The sequence below is a fragment of the Ursus maritimus genome, unplaced genomic scaffold, assembly GCF_017311325.1.
Source record: "Ursus maritimus isolate PB19 unplaced genomic scaffold, ASM1731132v1 scaffold_22, whole genome shotgun sequence".
Classification (NCBI taxonomy): Eukaryota; Metazoa; Chordata; class Mammalia; order Carnivora; family Ursidae; genus Ursus; species Ursus maritimus.
Window position 1 is genome coordinate 43,892,888 of NW_024424675.1, and position 23,237 is coordinate 43,916,124.

Sequence of the window (23,237 nt, forward strand, 5' to 3'; positions counted from 1 at the left end):
AACTGATGCTCTCAGGACCGAAAGTCATGGGGAAGAAGGAGTGGAGCGGGGACCCGAACCCAGGTCAAGAGTGAGCCTGGTTTTAAACTTCTATCCTATCCCGAGCTAAAACTCCTGGGACCCACCCAGGAGGTGTTCCCGGATCTTTTCGGGGGCGGTCGGTCCTCCCCGTGAGCCTGGCGCCGCGAGCGTGAGACCGCCCTCTGAGCCCCGCCCCCTAATCCACGCCCCGCTTCCGCCGGCTCCCGCCCGGCCCTGGGCGCCTCCAGCCACGACTAAGGAGCCGCTCTCTGTGCCCCGCCCCCAGGCGCGCGGCCGCGGGGGGGCGGGGCCGCGGGACCGCGCGTGCGCTCGCCCGCCCCCGCGTCATGCGCATGCGCCTTGCTTGCGCGCGCTCACGGGAGAGGATGGCGGGGGCCGCGCCGGGCGCCATCATGGACGAGGACTACTTCGGGAGCGCGGCCGAGTGGGGCGACGAGGCGGACGGTGGCCAGGTGAGGGGGGGCGCCGGGCGCCCCCGACGAGGACTGTTGGTCTCCGTCGCCGGCGGGCCGGCCCCGCCCCCGCCGCGCCCGGCCCCGCGGTCGCCGTGTCGTTCAAGCACAGCGTGCCCCGCCCCCTCCCCGCCCCGGAGCGCGGCCCCCGCGCCCCCGGAGCGCCCGCCGCCCGCCTTAGCCCCCGGGCCAGCGGGGCCCGCCCAGAGCGCCGCGGCCTCTCTGGGCCTCGGTTCCCTCCGCTGCAAACGAGTTGGGGCGGGTGCCGGGGCGGGGGGGCTTCTCCCCGGGGTCTGGGCCGCAGCGGTGCTGGCCACCCGGTCTTCACCCGAGGGACCCGCTGACCATTCCCCTGGGGCCAGCTCAGTGCTAGGCATCATTGCTTCCTGGCCCCCAGCGGCGGGTAGGGCGCAAGCTCGAAGGATTGGGCTCAGAGCCCCAAGTTTGAACAACTTAAATCTTTGAAAAAGTCCAAGTCAGCATCATGAGAGGAAAAGTGGAACTCTGGTCTTTCTAACATGTGTTTTACTGTTTGTAAACCATACTTTTCAGTGCTTTGGGTTGATTCAGTCAATCCTTGGGCTAGGTGACACCCAGAGCATCTTCCGTCGTTGACCTGGGGGTGGGTGGGTATGGAGGCTGAGGAGGGGGCGTCCCCACCTCCCCCCCCCCCCAAGCGGGGTTGGAAAATCAGAACTGGGGCCTCTAGCTCTGCCAATGTGGTCCAAGCTTAGTCTAATCTGAAAACCCACCTGAAGTGTGCGTTCAAAATGCAGCTTCTCAGGTCCCTGCCCTGGAGACCCATACAGCTGGCCTGGAGGGGAGCGTGGGGATTTGCCTGTTCACAAGAACCAACATCAGGTGCGGGAAGTGCCCAACTCACATTTTGAAGGAAGAGAGGATGGAGTGGGGCGTGCGCCATTGAAAGGGCAGCGGCGCGCGGAGGGCCTTGGAGCTGAGGTACAGAGATGCAAAGATAGGTGCTGTGTTCCTGGAGCTGAAAGGAGTCCTGTGTGGTGAGCTGGACGCAGTGGCCTGAGGTTCTGGGAGGGAACACGGTCTGAAGGGCCTTCGATGGCTGCTGACAAGTGTGACTTGTTCAAGAGTTTGGGGCAGGGAGTGATACCGCAGGATCTGTGTGTTTGGAGGCTCAGAGTAGGTAGGTGGAGGCAGAGCTAGCTGAGAGCCTGTGCTGGCTAGGTGCTTCCCCACATTATCTACTTCCGCTTGCGAGCTTTGGAGTTAGATGCTAATCTGCTCATTTTGTAAATGAGGGAAGTGAGGCAGAAAGAGCGAGTGACCTGCTCAAGGTTGCAAAACTAGTAAATGAAAGAATGGGGATCCAACCCAGGTCCTTTTGGCTCCACTGCCACTTTATCAAACTGCTGGACCACCAACGTGATATAAATGAGCTTCGTGGTGGCTTCGTGCTTCTAGCATCCTGTTCAAAATGTCATACTCCTTGTCACGTTGAGCCTTCGAGTCACAGAGTGTTACAACTGAGGCATATCGAAGGGCCATCTAGACCAGTGCCCTCATTTTATAACCTGATAGTCCAGTTTAATGCCCCGCCTTATGCAGGTAGGAATGGCAGGAGGCTGGGGAGTCTCATGCATGGAGAACTTTAATCACGATTGAAATTCAGCCGACTGACCCTAATAGGCTCTCAGTGATGAGAGGGGTGGACCTCATGTTCACTTCATGTTCATTCTCACTGCTTAGAGGAGGAAGTCAAGAAAGGTGACTAAAGGGGTGACATGAGCTGGATTTTGAATGAGTGGTAGGTCAGTGTTTGTGCCACAAATTCTGTTCACTTGATGCCAGATTATTGGACTTGAGAGGCAGGAAGATGTGTAAAGAAGCTACAGTGTTATTAAATCCAGATGACAGAAGCTAAGAGCTACTGAAATGCAAATAGTTTAGTCTGGCTTCAGCTTGCCAATGGGGACTGGCAAGAGATGAGACTGGCTAGGTGAACAAGTGAAAGGTTAAAGTCGCGCTAGAGGTTGGATATCTTTTCCGAGGGAGACTGGGAACTTTAAGCAAGAGAGATGTCAGATTTGTGGTTTATGAAGACCATTGTGGCGTCCATGTGGAAGACGATTGAAAGGGAGAAATGAGACTGAGCCATTAGGGGCATATTGCTACTGCAGGCAATGCACAGAATAAGGAATGGGAAAGATGGAAAGAAGGGCCAGATGGGGTAAATGTGTGGGAGACAGAATTGGTGGGTCTTTGTGATGGTGTGTGGGGGCGGAGCTGAGGGAGCAGAAACTGAGGATGACTCCCAGCTTTCTGGATTTGGGGTAACCGGTGGATGATGGAATCCTTTACTAAAATATAGATTGTAGGAAGATCTGTTCAGAGGTCAGTTTTGGACCTCATGAGTTGGAGAACTAGGGGGCATCAGGATGGAAATGAGAATAGACTGCTGACACTCGAGTCTGGAGCTCGAGAGAGAGATCCCGGCTAAATTCTGGATTTATGAACAGGGAGGTGGCATTACCCAAGAGAAGATGTAGAAGGGAATAGGGCCCAGGGCAGAAGCCCAAGAATACAGACACACAAGGATGAGTCGCAGGGTAAAGGCCAGCCCTCCTTCACAGCCTTGCTCAAGGCTCCCCAGACAAGGAAGGTCTGAGAGAAGACTCCCCAGTCTCCAAAGAAGGACTCTTGTTTCCAAAGCGCTGCTTGCAGAATGTTAGTCTATACCAGGGGTGGGCAGACTTTTCTGTAAAGGGCCAGATAGTAAATATTTTAGGCTCTGCAGGTCCCTGTCACAACTACTTAACTCTTCCATTACAGGGGGAAAGCAGCCATAGACAATATGTAAAATTTTAAAAAATTTTTTAGTGGGTGGGCTGGGTTCCAATAAAACTTTATTTACAAAAACAGAAGGACTGGATTTGGCCCTGAGCCATAGTTTGCTGATTCCTGGTCCAGGTCTTACCCCATTACATTAGTCGCCTGGAGGTTGGTCTCTCCTAGTTTGTGAAGTCCTTTGGCGGAAAAAGCGGTACCTTATATTATATGTCCTAGGCTTCCTGATGACGAGTACAGTGCTCAGTACAGAGGAAGCGTTTAACAAGCATCTGCTTATTAGTTGGGATGATAGCGTTCACGCTGGACGGACCTTGATGTCATCACGTCATCATCCTGCTTTGTTCTTAGGTTCAGTGACTTGCCCAAGGTTGCTTCCACCCAGCACAGGGACTAGTCTCCAGCCAGGCCTGCTGATGCGAGGCAAGTCTGTGACCTTCACTTTCTAACAGCGTATTGATGGCTTATGCCTTCAGGAATCGCTTCATCAGTCTTTGTTGGAGGGAAGCATTAAAGGGCACATATGAAATAGTAGTTGTGAAAACAATAACTAGTATCTATTGAGTTCTTACTAAATGTCAGGTACTCTGCTTGGTTCTCCCAGAAATTAGATTATGGAGTCCTTAAAACAGATGGGAGCAGTCACTATTATTATCTTTAAGAGACGAAACGGCCACCCCGCGAGCTTAGGTGACTTGTGTCGCCACTGTGCACACGTGCCCGCTTGCTGTGATTCTTTTTTTTTTTTTAAAGATTTTATTTATTTGACAGAGATAGAGACAGCCAGCGAGAGAGGGAACACAAGCAGGGGGAGTGGGAGAGGAAGAAGCAGGCTCATAGCGGAGGAGCCTGATGTGGGGCTCGATCCCATAACGCCGGGATCACTCCCTGAGCCGAAGGCAGACGCTTAACCGCTGTGCCACCCAGGCGCCCCTTGCTGTGATTCTTGATTCCATTTTCATAGCCGCCCATCACTTGTCCAGCCCGCTTCTTGAGACTGTCAAGAAAGTCAATGAAATCTTGTATGTGGAACACTTTTGAGAGAGACAGGGTGATGCAGATTTAAGGTGAGATTATGGGATACTTGTATTAATGAAAAAATCACATGGCTCTTTTTATCACCAGCAGGAGGATGATTACGGAGAGGGAGAAGATGACGCAGAGGTCCAGCAAGAATGCCTCCACAAATTTTCTACCCGGGATTATATAATGGAGCCCTCCATCTTTAACACTCTGAAGAGGTGTGTGAGAAAAGTCATTTGTGTTGGGAGGAGGCTGGGGGTAACTTAGAGTCAGTTTGTCAGAGATCCAGAGGATGATGTGCAAAAGTGAGAATGATGTGGTTTTGGAATGAGAGGCTTCTAGTCCCTCCCTCCGCTTTAAAACCCTTAATATCCTAGCTATCTTGTCATTGATCCCCAGGCCCGTCTTCATTCATTTGAATGCCGTAGCTTTTCTGTTACTTTTTCTAGGTATTTTCAGGCAGGAGGGTCTCCAGAGAATGTTATCCAGCTCTTATCTGAGAACTACACGGCCGTGGCCCAGACGGTGAACCTGCTGGCTGAGTGGCTCATTCAGACAGGTGTGTCATGGTTGGCCCCCATCCTGTCTAGTCACTTCCCCCACCACTGTTTCTATAGACCTTTGGATCACTATAATGCTGATGGCTTTGTTTGTTTTCCTGGTTTTTAAGACTTCTGTAAGTCGGAACTGAACTTCTTACCCAGCTTCGTCGGCTTGATTCTTATCTTTGATTAAATAATTGAGGTTTACAGATAGCCTGCAAATGTGATTCTCATTGAGCTGTTTGCCCTACCACGTTGTAGAATTATAGTATATGTTCAGTGTGTCATTTTTAAGAGCTCTGTTAGAGCAAGCAGTAAGTGATGGGTAATGTAAGACTGGCTATGATTATGGCTTTTAGCTAATACGATCAAAGTAGCCCCTGTAAGTCCACTGAGCTGGGGGCGATGACATCATGGGGTAGGCGCTGCCCGGAAGGCAGGCGGCTCCTTCCTGCCACGGCGCTCTGAGAGAGTGCGCCTCTCGTGGCTGGCATCCGCTCTCTTCCGCGGTGGCAGGTATGTCTTTCCGTCCTCCTGCCTGTGTTAGCCATTTGTCCTTGTCCTTACCGAGGCCTCCAAGACACCGCCTCCCTTTCCATGTAGGTAGACATCCTTGATGTTCCGCCCTGTGCTCTTGTTTGAGTCTTATCATTGATTACGGTTAACAAATAGTAATTTTTATGAGAGGTCCCGAATTCCAAGTGGTCGGAAGCAATCCTGTGGTCTTTGATTCGCATGTAGACTTTTGCCCTGGCTGCTTTTTATAAAGTAGTACAACAGATTGAGGGATCGCCGTTTTCCATCTGGTCGTTTCTATTTTCTTGCAGGTGTTGAACCCGTGCAGGTTCAGGAAACTGTGGAAAATCACTTGAAGAGTTTATTGATCAAACATTTTGACCCCCGCAAAGCAGATTCTATTTTTACTGAAGAAGGAGAGGTGAGGAGTCTGTCTTCTTTTTCTCATACGGGTTTTTTGGGTCTTTTGCTTATCCCACACATAGTGGAGCGTGCTGCGTTGTGTGAGTAACATAAGGAGTCGGGCCCTAACGTCAGGGTGTGAGGCGAGTCGCGCTGAGTCGGAGCTGCCCTCTGAGTGCCCCGCGCAGCATGGTGAGCTCCGGCGGGCCGAGGGGCGCACAGGTCATGAGCTGGGAAGGAAGAGCGGACTCGCAGCTCCCGTGTCCTGCTGACTCTTGAGCACAGGCGCTGAGCGGAGTGCTGTCACCTTCCTGGCGCCCCAGAGGCAGATGCCGGGACGGGGTTGTGTGTGTGAGAGAAGATGAGTGGGGCTGTGGGTGTGGCCCCCCGAAGGCAGGAGGGAGGGAAGGAAGGTGGGGGACGAAGAGCCCTAGGCGACAGCGCAGCTTTCAGAAAGTTTCTGCGGTGTCCATGGGGCGTCTTCAAGCCACCGTCGCCTGTCACTGAGCCCCAGGTCTCCTGGGAACAGGCCTGCCTGAGGAGCCGTGCCACACAGTTGGTGGCTGGCAGTGTCCTGTGAGCAGCCTGGCCTTGGCGCAAATGGGAGGTGGACTCAGAGTCAGCCCCAGGGTCTGTCAGTCACCCAGGAGGGGAGCTGTGGCCACCACACGGGGTGATGGACAGAACCACCTCTCTACTCAATGGCCTTTTCTCGTACCGAGGGCACGCAGCTGATGGACGTGTGTGACGTGTGCGTCTGCTGCAGCGCCGTTCTCCCTGTGCTTCCCTGGCCCGCGTGTCTCCCAGACGCGCCTTCCGTATGCTCTCGTGTGCAGTTGAGGCTTCCAGAAGCTGTGAGTGGGCCTTCAGGGCTCTAGCGCTGCCACGCAGCGTCCCGCGTGGCAACGCCAGCTCTGGGTCTGCCTCCGCTGCTGGGCCTGCGGGCCTGGAGCTGGATGCTCTCGGGGGCGCTCCCAGCTGGAATAGCCAGCGACTGTTTATACAATATCGGCTTCACTTAAGCTCAGGCTAGGCCTTTTATCTTGCCGTCTGTTCGTTGGCAGACCCCAGCTTGGCTTGAACAAATGATTGCACATACCACGTGGAGAGATCTTTTTTACAAACTGGCCGAAGCCCATCCAGACTGTTTGATGCTTAACTTCACTGTTAAGGTAGGAAGAGCACTAGAGTCACAGCAAAGATCAAAGCGTTGATGAGCAAGGGCTGTTTTGGTTTGGTTGGGAGGTGGTCCGTTTCTCCTGCAAGATCGTATTTGCTTTTGGGTAAAGGTCTCCATCACTTCACTTCCGTAAGTCTGAACAGTGAGAAAGAAAAGCACGGAACATGTATCTGGGGGGGGGGTTGGTTTTTTTGTTTTGTTTTGTTTTTTAAAGATTTTGTTTTTAAGTAATGTCCACACCCAGTGTGGGGCTCGAACTTATAACCCTGAGATCAAGAGTCACATGCTCCACTGTCGCAGCCGGCCAGGCGCCCCCGTATCTGTGTGTTTGGATCGACGTGAACTGTGTTTTAGAATTTGGCCAGAGCATATTTGTAGAGTCTGTTGTGTGCTGAGAGGAGTCTCTAAGTCTGCCTGGTTTGGGGCGCCTGGCTGGCTCGTTTAGAGCATGTGACTCTTGATCTCGGGGTCGTGAGTTTCAGCCCCACGTTGGGCTCAGAGATTACTTCAAAAAAAAAGAATGCCTGGTTTGTCTCCTTCATGTGGCACATGAAGAAACCAAGATGGGATGGTTGGCCTGGGCCACAGGCCTCGTGAGTGGCAAGGCCGGGAGCAGAGTAAAGGTCTGAGACCTGAGAGCAGCGTCTGCTCGGCCCACCTTACCACAAGCACGACGAGCCAGCTTCTTTGCAGCGCGTCGCCGCGGTCTGTCACACTTTGTTTGGTTTCTTCTTTTTGTATTGCAGCTTATTTCTGATGCAGGGTACCAAGGGGAGATAACGAGCGTATCCACAGCCTGCCAGCAGTTGGAAGTGTTTTCTAGAGTACTCCGTACCTCTCTAGCCACAATTTTGGATGGAGGAGAGGAAAACCTTGAAAAAAATCTCCCCGAGTTTGCCGTAAGTTCTCTGTGTTGCGTAGCTCAGATTGGGAGGAGGCTGCTTTGGGTCATGCGCGTTCACACGTGAACGGCTTCTTCCCCGTAGGCAGTGTCCAGGTCAGAAGGCCCGTTCCAGCGTAAATAACTTGCGTGCAGACAGGGTGGGGGTCTGGCTCTTTTGTCAACATTTGTCATTGCTGCAGTCGTGAAACCCCAAACTCTCTCCCCTGCCATTTTCCAGAAAATGGTGTGCCACGGGGAGCACACGTACCTGTTCGCCCAGGCCATGATGTCGGTGCTGGCCCAGGAGGAGCAGGGCGGCTCCGCCGTGCGCAGGATCGCTCAGGAAGTGCAGCGCTTCGCCCAGGAGAAGTGAGCGGCCGTGTTTTCGCCTCCCTGGTCCTAACTAGGTGCTCCCCCTGCCCTTTCTCCATAGCCGGAGACTCTGGGTCCTCCTGTTTCGACAGATGGATAAACTTCCTTTTACCTAGTACAGCTGGAAAAGTCGGGGTCCTTTTACATACATGTGGAGAGCTTGCTTTCTGAAGTTTGGCTTTGATGAGTATTTTGTAAAGTAATTGATTATTGTTCAATTCCCTGGATTTGTGAACCTGTATTCTCCTATATTAGGATTCATCAATAGCGAATAATAGCAGTCCTGAAGTAGTCGGTCAGCAGTCTACTTGTTATGTTGTAGTCCGTGTCTTACAGAACAAAGCGAGCCCTTGGGGGCTTTATTCTCCACTAATGGAGTCTTCATAACACATTAACAGTGCGTGGCTCCTTTTGGAAAGTCTGCAAGCTGCGTCCAGTCATTCTTTCCCAGTTAGCTCTAAATGCTGTTTTTGTGGGTCAGTCAGGTTCCCAGTGAATGACAGAAATATGAAAAACAAAGGGACCCAAACAGTCCCAAGTGTTAGGTGTGAAAAAAGGAAGGAAAGAGGCAGAGGAGGAAGGAGAGGGCAGAGCAGGGCGCCGCCTTCTTAACAATGGGCTATATGCTTTTTTCCATCAAGAGGTCATGATGCCAGTCAGATCACACTAGCACTGGGCACAGCTGCCTCCTACCCCAGGGCCTGTCAGGCCCTTGGGGCTATGTTGTCCAAAGGAGCCCTGAATCCGGCTGACATTACAGTCCTGTTCAAGATGTTTACAAGCATGGACCCGCCTCCCGTTGAACTCGTAAGTTGCTTTCATTTTAATAATAAGGTGGGACACCTGAGTATAAACCCATGTTGAAATGTTTCTGTCCTCTTCCTCATCCTTCCCCATTACATCCTCAGCCCTCGCACACACTGGGACACCTGCCGGGTTGAGCACGCGAGGCTGGATGTGAGCGGGCATGCCCTCACTCCTGCTGTAAGTGTATGTGGACTTACCTGATAACCTGTTTCGTGCATTCCTTTCCAATGATGCCGTGTGTCCCCTCAGATCCGGGTGCCGGCCTTCCTGGACCTGTTCATGCAGTCGCTCTTTAAGCCAGGGGCCAGAATCAACCAGGACCACAAGCACAAATACATCCATATCTTGGCCTACGCAGCAAGCGTGGTTGAGACCTGGAAAAAGGTACTGTCAGTTCTGAGAATTCCTGGGCTTTTGGAGAGACAAGGAACCTCCTCTCTTTGGTATTATTTGGGAGTTTTGGCTGTAAGAAGTCATGAACCCAACTCGTGTCAGAAATATCTTTTCTAGTGTTCATGCGTGAAATAGTCAAAGTGCTGAGTCTCCAGGAGGTACGTGTGGGCGTCTATAGTACTTTTTCAAACTGAATGAAGGTGCAGCTAAGGAAACCGGCCGGGTCTCCCTCGGCCCAGGCCCAGCCTCCCTGGCGTTTCTGTAAGCAGGTGACCGTGGAGTGCGGCAGCTGAGTTGGCTCCTGACTCTAGGGATGGGGAGGGGTCCGCAGGGGGAGGTGGCCGGTAGCAGATCACCCCACCTGCAGGGCCACGCACGCCATCGGGATTCACGGACTCGCATTGTGTTCTCAGAACAAGCGCGTGGGCATCAACAAGGACGAGCTGAAGTCAACGTCGAAAGCCGTGGAGACCGTTCACAATTTGTGCTGTAACGAGAACAAAGGGGCCTCCGAACTGGTGGCAGAGCTGAGCACGCTTTATCAGTGTATCAGGTGAGCAAAATAAAACCTCGTTCTAAACGGGATCCTTCTGGAGGGGGTGGTCTGGGTTTTCATTTTATTAAAAGCTCAAAAAAATACATAACGAAACCTTCAGAGATACTTAATTGATTTTATGTTTTCTTTGTAAACTGTATGTAGAGAACTTTGAACTGTTCTAGCAGCATGAGTAATTCTCAGGTGCTTACCTGCCAGAAGTCTGTTCATAAATTAGCCTCAGAAAAAGGGAGACCCACCAGAATTACAAAAGCTGCTTGGAAGAAAAGGGTCTGTTTACAGTCCATGTTAGGCTGACAAGGTATTGCTTAGATGGAAAGGACTTGTGACCATAGCAATGGTAGGAACACACAGGTTGATTAGAAAAGCTTACGAATAGGGCGCTCCCTTGGGCATTCGAGTCTTTCCCCTGGTAATTTGTGTTCTGGACAAGGAAAGCGTTTGCTAAATAGAACCTCAACCCAGTCCAAGCTCCCTGAGTGTTCTGCAGTAATGATCTTGTCCTTCTAAACCAATCAAGTGGTTCAAAGTAAGCCCATACGGGAGTTCGGGCTCTCGTACCGCGTGTTGAGAGGATGCTGACCTCCCAGACCGCCTCGCGGACGAGCATCTCCCTGGCACAGCATGCTGGGAGTGACTCGCTGTGATAGGCGGAGTGGCGGTGGTTTTTTAAACCTTCCCAACCATTTAGTTTTGGTGGTGGTTTTGTTGTTGTTGTTTTAAACTTCACATAAAGGAAGCATCGGGCCTCATTTGTCCCTGCAGGTTTCCAGTGGTAGCAATGGGTGTGCTGAAGTGGGTGGACTGGACGGTGTCTGAGCCCAGGTACTTCCAGCTGCAGACGGACCACACCCCGGTGCACCTGGCCTTGCTGGATGAGGTAGGGGGCCGCAGGGCCAGGGATGGCACTCTGTACCGTACCCTTCTCGGGCCGTGCTGCCGGGACATCTGGTCACTGAATGCCAGGAGCTGCTCCGTACGGGGCTGGCTACTTTCTATTCTCAAAGAGGGTTTTCCTTTTAAGGAACTAGTTTCATTGGCTCCAAAGATTTCCAGTTTTCAGCATGTGTTTTGAAAGGATGAGGAATGGCACAGAAGCTTATGGGCCCGGGCTGGGTTCTGAGGACCGCAGTCGTCGGCGCCCTGCCGTGTGCCGGCTGTGACCTTGCTGGCGGCTCTCTGCACTGCCGGGGAGCCCGGAGCCCTGGCCTCAGGGCTCAGCACGGCTCCCTTTGGCGTGTTCATAGATCAGCACCTGCCACCAGCTCCTGCACCCCCAGGTCCTGCAGCTGCTCGTTAAGCTGTTTGAGACGGAGCACTCGCAGCTGGATGTCATGGAGCAGGTGAGCAGGGGCCCCGGGCGTCGTGGCGGCGCAAGGAGAGGAGCCGTTCTGACACTTCTGTCTGCCCCGCTCTCGCAGCTCGAGCTGAAGAAGACCCTGTTGGACAGGATGGTTCACCTGCTGAGTCGAGGTTATGTACTTCCTGTTGTCAGTTACATCCGAAAGTGTCTGGAGAAGCTGGACACTGACATTTCACTCATTCGCTATTTTGTAACTGAGGTCAGCAATACACCATTTGTTTCATGTTTCATACTGTTAACACTAGCAGTGCCTTTCGGCTTAAATTTAGTTCCGTTTGTACCTAACTCTGAGAACTGTGCTTTCCGATAATCGTGGTGACGGCAATGATTAGATACCAATTGACCAAGCCCCTCCCACCTGCAGGAGCCGTATTCTCTGTTTTACCTACGTAACCACCCGGGTGTCTTAGTGCTGGAAACTGTTGTCACCCCTGGGAAGCGGAAAGGGTGGGGAGGGGAGGGTGGCTTTCTCCAAACTGATTGCCACTTTGTCAGGTGTTGGTGGGATGCCACTCGGAGGCTGTGCGGGGAGTGACCCGGTGTTCTCCGCTCCTAGGTACTGGATGTCATCGCTCCTCCGTACACCTCTGACTTTGTGCAGCTGTTCCTCCCCATCTTGGAAAATGACAGCATCGCCGGCACCATTAAAACAGAAGGTGAACATGACCCCGTGACGGAATTTATAGGTAGGGTTGACATGCATGTCCCTTCGCTACAACTTTAAAGGTCATTGTTCACCTCCTGTTTCTAACCCAGTGCCTCTTTTCCTTCTGTCTGTGAAAGCTCACTGCAAGTCTAACTTCATCCTGGTGAACTGATTTAAAGCATCCTCCAGAGCTGACCCAGAACGTTCCGGGAGCCCAGCGCTGGGAAAGCCCTTCCAGCTGCTCTTGCTGAGGTCCAGTCAGCATCCTGGGACCGGGCTCTGGTGGGAGGAGGTGGGTGACCGTACAGCCGCTAGTGCAGATGGCCCCTCTCGTCTGAGCCCGGGCTGCCCCCGCACACCGCTGACCGCGTTCCTTTCTCCAGCATAGGAACTGGGGCCCTGAGACCTTCCAAGGTGACTTTTCTCACAAAACCCGCTTAGTTGATCTTTTAGTGTGTCATTGTTTTAATTTTCCAAGAATAAATTAAAAAGCCTTTCTGCTGGATTGGGAGGTGGAGATCCTGCTGTTCTCACTCTCGTGTGTAAATAAGGCACGCTCAGCCTCTATGCCTGTGGGGAGTCCCGTGTTTTATTCATCACTTGGGCAATCTCACATGGCCCTCGTCTCCCTCCACCCCACCACTGATCCAAGGTGATACAGAACTGGTGATAACGCTGCCCTTTTCACCACATCACAGACCACAGCTGCCACGTGAAAACATCAAACCATGTACTGAAGAGACCAGAGCTCCCTTACGGTCTGCGGATCACACCTTGGCCGGGCAGACCGTCTGCGGCCGTCATGGTGGCAGGGGAGCCGCCGGCACGGGGGTCTCAGCCATCCCACTTCAGACTCTTCCCCCAGGAGTGCGCTTCCGGCCAGTGTCAGAGCAGTCTGCGTGTTGACAGCGCCCCTTCTAGGCGCCCAGTGCTGCGACCAGCCATCAGATACATTGAATGCCAGCCCCTCGTCCCTTCAGACCGTGGTGGTACCAACCCAGTGCCCACAGTGATAGGACCCCCTCTGATTGTGGTTCACGATACCATTTCTTGAAACACCGCTTTTCTGGAGGCCTGTGCCTTAAACAATGGGGTCTCCAAACGTACAGGACTCTTCGACAGCAAGGTTGTAACTGGCACCCTTCCCATCTTTATAGGTGCTGGTCACTATCCTCATCCAGCCGTGCTCGCCCTGGGGGAAGAGGGGTCACGCATTAGCTCCCCACCCCCGTCTTCCATGGCTTCTGCTCTCCATGCACACACTGACCCTCCCCCCGCCCCCCCAGCCTCAGGCGTGATGCCTGCTCGGCTGCTCCCGCCCTTGCGCGGGACCCCGACTCAAATACCTTCTGTGAAATATTTTTACTTGGTTAATGTTTAACAAGCACGGTGCACGGCCCTGTAAGCCGAAAGCAAATGAAAGTAACTAGGATGTTGACTCTTCGGGCCAGATGACTTAACTACCTATTAATATCCCTGGTTTCTAGTCCTTTCATCAAAAATACTGACATTTCATCACTTCAACATTAATCACTCTCCCCCACTTCAGAGTAATGAATTTCTGCGTCTTAAGCTCCTAATGGTTAATACTGGGTCTTAGAAATGAAAATTCTGGCAGTTAATTTATCTCCTCTGGATTTCTGACCCAACTCAGAAGTATTTTTGAAAATATTCCACACTATTACTTAAGAGAGCTGAGACTGTGGCAGCAGAAAGGACAAGATGGTTGTAAAGGAACCGTCGAGCTGAACTGAAAGTTCCAGAACAGTGCTTCACAACCAGGGCGGGGCCCCCAGGAGACACGTGGCAATATCTCCAGACACTGTTGGTGGCCGCTTGGGGGGATGGGGAGGAGCCACTGGCGTCTGACGGGTAGGGGGCCAGGGATGCCGCTACACGTGCCATGACCTACAGGACAGTGACAGCCCGCCCTCCCCGCCAGGAGGGTCCGACCCCAGACTCGGGGCCGCGGTTCTCGGCCGTGAAGCCGGCAGAAGCAGGGGAGTTGGGGGGGGCATCTGCAAGCATCTTACCCACGGCTCCCCCCACGAATTGCGGACAATCCAGTACTCCGTGCCGTCGCTGACACCCCAGCCGACCACGGAAATGACGTGGTTTATGTCGGCCTGGTCATGGTACTCCGCGTAGATGCCTCCCGTGTAGTCCACCATCTTCTCCGTGGCCATGATACCGCAGCTGAGCGCAAGCCACGGGGGAGTTAGCGCCCCGCGGGAAGGACCGAGCCCTGTTCCGTCCCGAGCCCACAGACCAGCCCGGGGCTCCTCACCTGATGGGGCCGTTGGCGTAGATCTCTGCCATCATCTTCTCCCTGCCGGAGAGGGAGCCGTAGTCGCCAACCTTCCAGAGGGTGTAGTTCTGGATGGCGTGGCACTCCTTGAATTCCGTGCACGTCCCGCACTGGTTGAACTTGTTGCACTCTGGGGGCACAGGCGAAGTCGGCGTGAGGCTGCCGCCCCGTGACCTGCTCACAAGCACACCCTCCCGTGCTCTCCACTTGGCCAGCTTAGCCGAGAGGGCAATCAGCCCGCCACCGGGGCACCGATGACGCTCTTCCTCCAGCGGCGCAAGTAACGAAGCGCCCTTCCCCCACCTCAGCGACAAAGCAAGACACGAGGTCATGCGCGGAGTAGGCCACTCAGAAGTTAGCCTCCTTTCTTTTCTTTAAAGGCCATGAACGGTCTTTTCACAAGACTCCATCGCCAAAAAGAGTAATTAAATTATTAGCTTTAAAGAAGATAATTGTATTGCTGGCTAGTGAACAGGTCAATACATTTGGAAAAAAATAAGCATTTTCTTATTTTTTTGATGTAGGGAGGTATCAAGAATTAGGCTTAAAAAAAAAAGAAGGAGGCTTTTAGTTCTGTAAGACCACACCGTCCCCTGCATCCTTCCCAGGCCCTTGACATCCCCCATCCTGCCTTTTTACCGCTCTCGTGTTACCCACCTGTTATAACTTCCCATCTGTCCATTCCTCCCCTGGGACATCAGGCTCCTTGAGGACTAAGTTGTTGGTTTCATTTGTCCCTGGGACACCAAATGCCCCGTGCCCAATACAACTGGAGAGGGATGGATCTGTGGCCACATTTGCGAATATGGAGACAAGACTATGTATTGCCAACAGTCGGGTCTGCTCAGTTGTACGGGTGGGTTACAGGGGCCCAGCCTAGGCTGGACGAGACCAGTGCAGGGCAAGGCACGGCTCCTGGGGACCACTGGATCCCTAATTCTGCAGAGCCTTCTCCCCTTCATCTGCCCTCTCCTTGGATCTCTGACCCCTGTTGTGTTCACTTCAACAAGACTCACCCAACCAGTATGGGGGAATTCTTTCTGGCTGGGCAATATGGCTCCGGAGGCAAGGCGGGGGCACCCCATGGGTGTGGGATAGTGCCCAGAGTCTGCTCAGGCACTGAGAGGGCACAGGGGGCTGCTGGAGCTCACCCTTTTATAGAGGGAGAGAGTGGGAGCAGAAAAGCTCCCCGAGCTCCCCATTCCTCCAACACTGCTGCCTTGGACGGCCCACCGGGTTCACCCCAGTTCTCTGCTCTGGCCAAGAGGCAACTCGGACAGAGACAGGTGACTTAAAACTGCCAACTATGGGTTTGGGGTTTGGACTTTCTTTCCTTTGGCTTCCAAGAGGAGCAGCCCAGAAGGACTGTGCAACTCCCAAGACCAGGCCAGCTGGCTCTGCTTGTCCACACAGGACCCTCCACTCCAAGTCTACCCACATGTGCACAGCCCCGGCCAGGGCAGCAGGCCGACGTGGGTTCCAGCTGCACCTGCGTGCTTCAGTCTACCTACCTGCTGGCCTGCCCGAACCCACTCCTGGAAAATGTACTCTTGCCTTGACAAGGGCTCACCTTCCAGAGGCCGGGGAAACCACCAAAATGTCAACATGGCAGAACCCCAATGCCACGGCCAGTCCTGGCCACACGGGGCACAAGGCTGGAGACATCCTCCCCAAGTCTTTTTGGATGGACTTCTCAACAAGGACTGCAGGCTCCAGCTGTCTGCTCCCCCAGCCCCACCAGTTTCAAGCTCCCACCTCTATCCGGCCCTCCCCCCACCCCCGTACCCCGGCCACACTTTCCCTGGGAGGAGGGCGGTGGGGGCGGGCAGGGACCTACCCTGGTCCTTAGCCTGGTAGTTGTTGCAGGTCTCGTCAGGGATGCCGTGCTTGTGGGCATACCCCCACACCGGCAGGTCGTTGCCTCCCTCGCAGGAGCCGGCGTTGGCACAGTCGAGGACGTGCTGCACAGACAGCAGGGTGGAGGGCCACGCCCCCTTCCTCTTGATGTTGATCCTGTCTGCAAGGGCAGCACCCACACCTGGTCAGCACCCACACCTGGCCAGCACACGCCCACCCACCCATCTGGGCTCCGACCCAGGCTTAGGAGTCTCTGCTCTCCCGGGGCCTTCCTGGCCCTTCTGGGCCCGGGTATGTCTGCCCATACTGCCTGCCTGGCCGCCACCAGGGCAGCGCTGGGTCTGTCTGGCTGGCTGCGGGGGGCCCCGGAAGCGCCTGCTGGCCGGTCGAGAGCTGCAGCCCAGCCCCAAAGACTGAGCCCGAAACAGGACAGTCCTGCTCCCTGGGGCGCACCCCCCACCAGCAGCGCCCCCCCCCCGACCCAGCTCATGCACATCGCTGGTGTCACCACCCAGACCGTGGGTCTCCTGCCGCTCCACTTCTCCTCGGACCAGCCCGTCCCCCTCTCGCCCAGCCTGGCCTTCTGGAACCCACCGGCGATCACCAGTAAGGCCCCTGCCGCCCGCTGCCCCTTCCTACATGTGCCCGGGCCACTCCTTGGCCCAGAGAGCCCTTCGTGCAGACACACCTGCTGGCTGCAGGTCGCTGGCCTCCGCACCGCCCTGCACCTCTCAGCCCCCCAGCTTGTGTGCTGACCCATGGCACCTGCTAACTACTGCACGGAGCTCCCTGGCTCTCTCTCCCGCAGCGCGTGTCCCCAGCGGCAGCGCCTGCGCGACACGGTGTCTGACATGCGGCAGTGGCTCAGTACGACGCATCAGCTGCACGACTACTCGAGTGCACGAAGTTTCTTTCACTAACTGCAGCCTGGCCCCGGCTGCCGCCCCCAGGAGGTCACATCCCCCCGCAGCTTCCCCGAGGGAGGTTCTCCACCCTCACACCCCGCACCGTGCAAGCCTGCAGCTGGGGTGCCGGCCCCTTGGCCCCACTGCCATTTCCAAAACGCTTCGCCTCCGTTGTTCTGTGTCTCCTTACGCGCCGTGGCTATGCAGGGGTGTCCCCATTTCTGGGAGATGCTTGCTGCTGCGCTGACCGGGGGCCCCTGCCGCATGGCCCTCTCACAGGGCCCACAGTGACCCCTCTCACCCCGCCCCGCCCCTCATTCCCAAACTTCACTGGAAAATTCAAAGGCAGGCCCCTCGTCTCTCCGCCACCCAGCATACGGGTTTTCTGTGTCCCCAAACCACCGCCTGTGACAACAGTGGCATGGCCCTGCCCCCTACCCAAGGCCCACGAGGACCCGGGCCTCTCTCCCACATCAGCACCTGCACACATGCGCGGACCTGCCTTTCTTGAAACCTCACAAAGAGCCCCTGTGGCCCCACACACACCCCCATGGATGCGGCAGGTGTCTGCTGTGTAGTGAGTCTCCCGACAGCCCTCTGCGTCCCCATTCCCAGTCCCATTCTCCCTGCGGCCCAGGACAACCTCGCTGGTGTCCCCTCCCCTCCAGTGAAGCTGCTGCTGCTGACCCTGGCTTCTCCCCGCAGAGGTGGGCAGGTGGCCGCTCCATCCCCGGGAAAGCACCTCCTGCTGGGCTCCCGGGGCGAGTCTGCCCTCGGGTGCCCCATGCCTCCGGGGAGCTCACTCCCTACCGCCCAGTGCGGGCCTCCCCGTCCACCCCTGAATCACGCATCCGATCCCTACCTGACCCAACCACCGAGGGTCTAAGACGCTTCTTCCGTGGCCCAAACACAGGGAAGATCCCCTCTCCCGCTGTCCCGGCCTGTCTCACTAATCCGCAGGTGCTTGCTCACCCCCACTGCACGCCAGGCCCTCTTCCCGCTGGGCATCCAGCACCAAACGAGTCAGAGCCTCGACGCACAGGGTCCCAACACAGGATAGAGGCCAGCTGACAGGGGCTCTTGTAGGTCAAGTAAGGATTTTGTGTTTTATCTGCCCAAAATCTCAGAGGGTTTCAAGCAGAACAGAAGTGCAATCTGCCCCAGTAGGGCAAGGGGGCAAGCAGAGAGGCCAGGCGGTGCGAGGGCAGGTGCACGAGCCAGGGCTTCAGACTGGGGGTGCACAGATGGGGGCTGCAAAAAGCAAAGGGGTCCAGAACATACTTCGAAGGTAAAACCGACAAGATCTGGCCCAGGACGGCATGAGGGGCAACATGAGGCTTCCGTGTGAGTATCAGGAAGGCTAAGGTCCCGACTGGGTGAGCCCAGCGACGGTGGGAAGGCTGAGGTTTGAGATGTCAGGTGTCCGAGCAGAGGGAGAGCGGGCGGCTGGTGTAAAGGTGCAGTGCCCATGGAGGCCAGTCCAGGGGACTCCGATGTACGGAAGCTACGCTGGGAGGATGAGGAGCTGGCAGAGCAGAGGGAAGACGGCCTGGAGGCAGCAGGAGACCGCGGGTGGTGTGAAAGGCAAGGAAAGTGTCCCGAGGACAGATGATGGGGCACAAGCACAGAGGCCAAGGCCTGGCGGGGGACCGCTGCACCTGCCACGTGGCAGCCCCGCGTGGGCAGCCTTGGTGCCCACAGAGTGGGAGGGGAAGCAAGGCTGGAGTAGGCTTGGGGAGGGAAGAAGGGGCTGCAGACACCTCTCCTGGGAGCCCAGAATCGGGACAGTGGCTGGAGGGGGCACAGGCTCGAAGCCCCCTGCTCACATGTGCACAGTGACGGCCAGGGCCCAGCACAAGGTGGGGAGCCAGGGGCTTGGACGCCAGATGCCCAGGGACAGGAGGAAAGGCGGACCAGGAGAGGCTGTGTTAGGTGGCAGCTGGGCCGGTACCCGTGGAAGTCCCCTCTTAGGGGCTTCTGTTTTCTCAGTGAAAGAGGAAGCAGGGCCCCGCTGCTGGGGGAGAAGGTTAGAGGTTCAAGGAGAAGGAGGAGAGAAGCAGTTGTCTGCCCAGGAGACAGTCCATTCCAGAAATGTGGCAGGGCTGACCATCCAAAAAGGGAACCATGTCAAGGGCCTGCCCCGTGACCTTCTTGGCCCTTCGGTCCAACCCCCACCCTTAGGGATGCCACAAAGGCCCTCTTTCAGTTCCTCCCTGTGAGCGCCATGCCTGCCCCAGCCTTTGCCCTGACCCTCTGCCTCAAGGCCTGCCCACACCCTGTCAGCCTGGCTGGCCCAGGTCTCCCAGGGGCTCTGGTGGTTAAGCCTCGGGCTCCACATCCTCCAGGGACCCTGTCCATCTCCATCTCAGGCAGGGGGCCTCCCCAGCCTCCCTCAAGGGCTCTCGCACCTTAAAATGGGGCCTCAGCCTATCTGCCCCCTTCCTCCTCCTTCCTGAAGGGTCAGAAGTATGTTCCAGCCCCCCCGGGTCTCCTCACCAGTCCCCAAAGAGAGACAGGGCAGGGCCACCAGGGAGACCCCCCAAATGCCCCAGCTGCAGCTGGAGTCCAGACCCCACCCCACACTCCTCAACCTAAAGACAGCCCAGCAGAGGTCCTGGCCCAAAGTCCAGACTGCTGGGTTATCCTCCCAGCTGCCGCTCACACCACAGCCAAGCCTCCTGACCTTCTAGCCAGGGACCTCAGCTCCCTGGTCTGCAAAATGGGAACAGTCACAAGGCAGCTCAGAGGCTTCAAAAGAGCCACCCTGTCCTTAACCCATTTAACATGAGGCCACAGACAACACCAGGCCTGCCCATGAGCTCCCAGTCGGAGAGTCCCTTCTGCCATGGGTTTCCGGTGCCAGTGCAGGCTTCTGGACCCCTGGGCGGCCCCTGGAGATGGCAGAGCCCCTCCCACATGCTAGCAGGCCGGCTTGGGGCTGAACGGAGGCCCAGGGCTGGGTGACGTCTCTCCTCCCTCCTCTCCCAAGGCCTCCCCTCACGGTGGCCAGCCGGCTCAGGGCCAGATGAGAAAACCAGCCAGCCTTGCTCAATATTCCAAGCCCAGGATGGGCCTGCAGCTCAAATATTAACTGCTGCTGAAAAGTGCTTTCACTTCCTTGTCCGCATCACGGGCAGGGGGTTGAGTGAGTCTGCATTTCTGATTTGATCCCAAATGGCCGGGGTCACAAGCTTTGGGAACAGAAAAGGCCCCCCACAACCCACGTTATCACTGAGCTCCAGGCCCCAGGCAGCCCAATCCTGTGCGATGGAAACAATCCGCTTGTATCAATCACTCCGGCCTTCCGGGCTGGTGAGGAGCCGCAGAGGGCACAGGGCAGCTCCCCGAGGCCTGAGCGGCTCAGACACCTCCCACCCCGAGCCGAGTCCAGGCTCAGAATCACAGCCGCCGTGGCCACCTGTGCTGCCCAGGAGGCAGTCGGGCTGGGCCTCGGTGGCCCACCATCAGGAAGGGCTGGGGAAGCCCGCCTACCCGCCATGGCACTGGTGCTGCCGTGGGCCCAGCAGGACCCACAGTACTGGGGGATGTGCTGGTTCCTGGTGGCACTGGCGTAGTTGACCCCGTTCACGTTGCGCCAGTCCCAGCTCTTGGGCAGGTCCGATGGGGACAGGTACTCATGAGGCCGGGGGTAGGTCCTGGAAGAGATCGACACCAACACCATCAGTGCCCACTCCCTTCCCCAAAATAAGACGGGGGGAGAGTGCCCGTCCCAATCACCAGGGGAGCCCAGCTCCATGGGAGACCCCACCCCCCCCAGGATGTGAAGGAGACTGGGCACCCCCAACTGCAGGCACCACGCTGCTCCCCCAGCAACACCCGGAAGACTCCAGGCCAGGCTGGTCCAGCCCAGCAAATGTAAAGAGAAGGAGCGCCCCCCAAAACACAGGGGCTGGATCTGACCCTCAAAGGTCAAGGGAGGCAGGGCGCCAGGTTCGGGGAGCCCCGGGGAGGCGGCAGGGCCCCCAGGAGCCCCGGGAGGGGCCGGCCGCGCGTGGCCCACCTGCGCCCCAGCCCCGACAGCTGGTCCCCCCGCAGGGGCAGGCGGCAGCCCCGGCCCAGGCGGAAGGAGGGCCCGGCCCGCGCGCGGGCCAGCAGCACGAGCAGCAGCAGCAGCGGCCCAGACGGCGCCATGGCTCCCCGCCCGCCGGCCTCGCGCTGCGCCCGCCCCGCCCCGCCCTGGCCTTAAGGTGGCCGCGCCCGGTGACCCACCCCCGGGGCGGGGCGCGCCGCTGGCCCTGACCCCGGCCCCGCCCTTCGCCCCGCGCCGTGCACCTGCCGGGCCGCCTGCTCCCCGCCGCCCACCCGGAGCCCCCCCACCCCCCGCCTGGCTTCGTCGGGCCCGGTGCCCCAAGGCCCAGGCCTTTCCTGCAGAGGGGCTCACCCTCCGCAGAGCAGGAAGGAGGGACCCGTCTAGAAAACGTCCCTCCAGGACAATTTCACTTGGCTCATAAATCATGATTTCCACATTCCAGCTTCCAAAGATGCTTGAAAAGCTTTCCTGCTAACGAAATACGTCATGGGCAAAAGGGGAACCAAAAGCAGAAGTGGGTCCCCCAGGCCTTGGTTTTATGATTTAACAGTGTCTCCCTTCCTCCTGGTCCTCGTGAGCGGCAGTCACCTGAGCAGGGCCACAACATGGCCTCCTTCCTCTCGGAAGACAAGCTCCAGGCCTTGTGTTCTAGGGGCCTCTCGGGCCACGCGCTCCTCAGATGGGCTCCGGCGGCTCTCCTATGAGTAAATGGGCATTCGCCGCCTTCCTGCGGCCCCTCCCTCTGCCCGCGCCAAGCTGGCCATCTGGAATGAAAATGCCCATGGGCTTCCTGCAGTTTCCATGACCACCCTCAGAAGTGCCGAAGTGGGCCCGGGATCCCGGCAGTGCTGGCGAGCCTGTGTGGCAGTTCCTGGGAGGGCCAAGCGGGCCACAGGGGCAAAGACCCGGCCCGCTTTACCAGTCCAGAAGTTTCGTCCCTGCTCCTAAAAGGCCATTGCTGAGGCCCCGAAGTGCAGACCTGGGCTTTATCCACTAATGTGTCTGTGACCTTCCTGGAAAGTTGGCTCCTGGTAACCCTTAGTCCCAGTCAGCTCATCACTGGGAGGTGCGAGGGGGGTGGGATGGGGCCGCCACCTGATCCCGCAAGAAAGCACTCAGGTCTTAGCTGGGGTGGGGGAGGGGGTTGGGGGGTGGCATGAGGTGGGCACTAAAACCAGGCCTGTGGAAGTGGGCTTGCCCCAACAGGTGCCCTGGGCCTGGTCTCAGAGCCCTTTCCTCCGCTCTGGGTGTGAGCTATGTGGGACCCGCTTCCGCTTCCACCTCATGTCAACTAAGGGGAGGCAGGACATCCACACGGGGAAAAAAGCCAGTGGCTGACCCTCTCATGTCCCCCGGGTGGGGCCTTCCTGGAAGGTGGACTTCTGGTCCCCGCTAAAGAAAAAGCTAAAAGCTCATCATTGCTTGGGAACAGCCAGAGTGGTGACGATCCCGTGGGTGAAAACTATTGTTGGGGGCCTCCTGTACCCACAGACTGTCAGGGTCCAGACGGCACAAAGGCCAGTCACGTGATTTACAGCAAGGCAAACAGAAGGCCCCGGGGTGGGGAGAACTCACTCAGCACTTCCCCTCTGATGGCTGGGCTGTGAGGTCTGGGGCCACGTCCCTAATATTGGGTGAAAATGTGCTGACTTACAAGTTTTTCCACTGCAGGGGCCGAGGGCAGGTCACCCCAGATGGCCACTTTGGCATGAAGATGACTCTGAGCCGAAGGCAAGGGACACTCTGCGGGCTCAAGAGAGGCTTTTGCCCCTCCCCTGACTCCCAAGAAGAAGCTAGATTGGGAGTCTTTCCCAGAATGAGCGTTATGAGCAGAGATAACTTTTATCTGAGCGACCCATCTGTGTGGTAGGACAGACATCTAGTTACCAAACACCTGGTCTTCTTAGCGCCCTGTGAGCTGCAATCCTGGTCCCCATCCCCTGCATTCCGGAGGTCACATTTGCCTTTGAATGGGGATAGGAATTCTTGCTCGGGACCCCAGTCATACAGCCCTTGGGAGAACTGAAGACGCCCTGGGTGTAGGCGCCTTGTGCTCAGAGGGCCCCGCGCTCAGCCTGGACGCTGGCCTGCACCAGGCCCACATGCTCATTTTGCTCCA

The 23,237-nt window shown here is 56.5% G+C and overlaps 2 protein-coding genes across 4 annotated transcripts; one reads left to right on the plus strand and one right to left on the minus strand.

Moving 5' to 3' along the window:
* Positions 1–374: 374 nt before the first annotated feature.
* On the plus strand, positions 375–12,502 carry NELFCD (negative elongation factor complex member C/D). 3 transcript variants are annotated; one of them, XR_005836987.1, is made up of 15 exons: positions 375–494; positions 4,440–4,555; positions 4,787–4,896; positions 5,707–5,816; positions 6,862–6,969; positions 7,724–7,876; positions 8,099–8,229; positions 8,874–9,039; positions 9,289–9,423; positions 9,846–9,985; positions 10,754–10,868; positions 11,236–11,331; positions 11,410–11,461; positions 11,908–12,037; positions 12,135–12,502. XR_005836987.1 is itself a non-coding variant. In XM_040638527.1 (15 exons), the coding sequence occupies exons 1-15, from the start codon at positions 375–377 to the stop codon at positions 12,167–12,169; spliced, it is 1,806 nt and encodes a 601-aa protein (XP_040494461.1). In that variant the 3' UTR covers positions 12,170–12,502. The 3 variants fall into 3 exon arrangements, 2 of the variants coding, with proteins under 2 accessions (XP_040494461.1, XP_040494462.1); XM_040638527.1 differs by having other exon boundaries at positions 11,410–11,550; XM_040638528.1 differs by having other exon boundaries at positions 399–494; positions 4,443–4,555; positions 11,410–11,550.
* A 62-nt stretch (positions 12,503–12,564) lies between these two features.
* On the minus strand, positions 12,565–21,259 carry CTSZ (cathepsin Z). The gene is made up of 6 exons (XM_040638530.1): positions 21,089–21,259; positions 20,560–20,723; positions 16,143–16,322; positions 14,285–14,435; positions 14,031–14,193; positions 12,565–13,189 (listed from the first exon to the last, which is right to left on the minus strand). The coding sequence occupies exons 1-6, from the start codon at positions 21,217–21,219 to the stop codon at positions 13,079–13,081; spliced, it is 900 nt and encodes a 299-aa protein (XP_040494464.1). The 5' UTR covers positions 21,220–21,259; the 3' UTR covers positions 12,565–13,078.
* Positions 21,260–23,237: the final 1,978 nt, after the last annotated feature.

Bases quoted from the DNA above. Each gene is read 5' to 3' on its own strand.
- CTSZ (XM_040638530.1), bottom strand. From the start codon at position 21,219: ATGGCGCCGTCTGGGCCGCTGCTGCTGCTGCTCGTGCTGCTGGCCCGC. The intron at 20,724-21,088 runs GTGGGCCACGCG...GATCTCTTCCAG, and splicing joins CTGTCGGGGCTGGGGCGCAG to GACCTACCCCCGGCCTCATG. The intron at 16,323-20,559 runs GTAGGCGGGCTT...CTGCCCTTGCAG, and splicing joins CAGCACCAGTGCCATGGCGG to ACAGGATCAACATCAAGAGG.
- NELFCD (XM_040638527.1), top strand. From the start codon at position 375: ATGCGCCTTGCTTGCGCGCGCTCACGGGAGAGGATGGCGGGGGCCGCG. The intron at 5,817-6,861 runs GTGAGGAGTCTG...GTTCGTTGGCAG, and splicing joins TTTTTACTGAAGAAGGAGAG to ACCCCAGCTTGGCTTGAACA. The intron at 11,551-11,907 runs GTCAGCAATACA...CTCCGCTCCTAG, and splicing joins TTCGCTATTTTGTAACTGAG to GTACTGGATGTCATCGCTCC.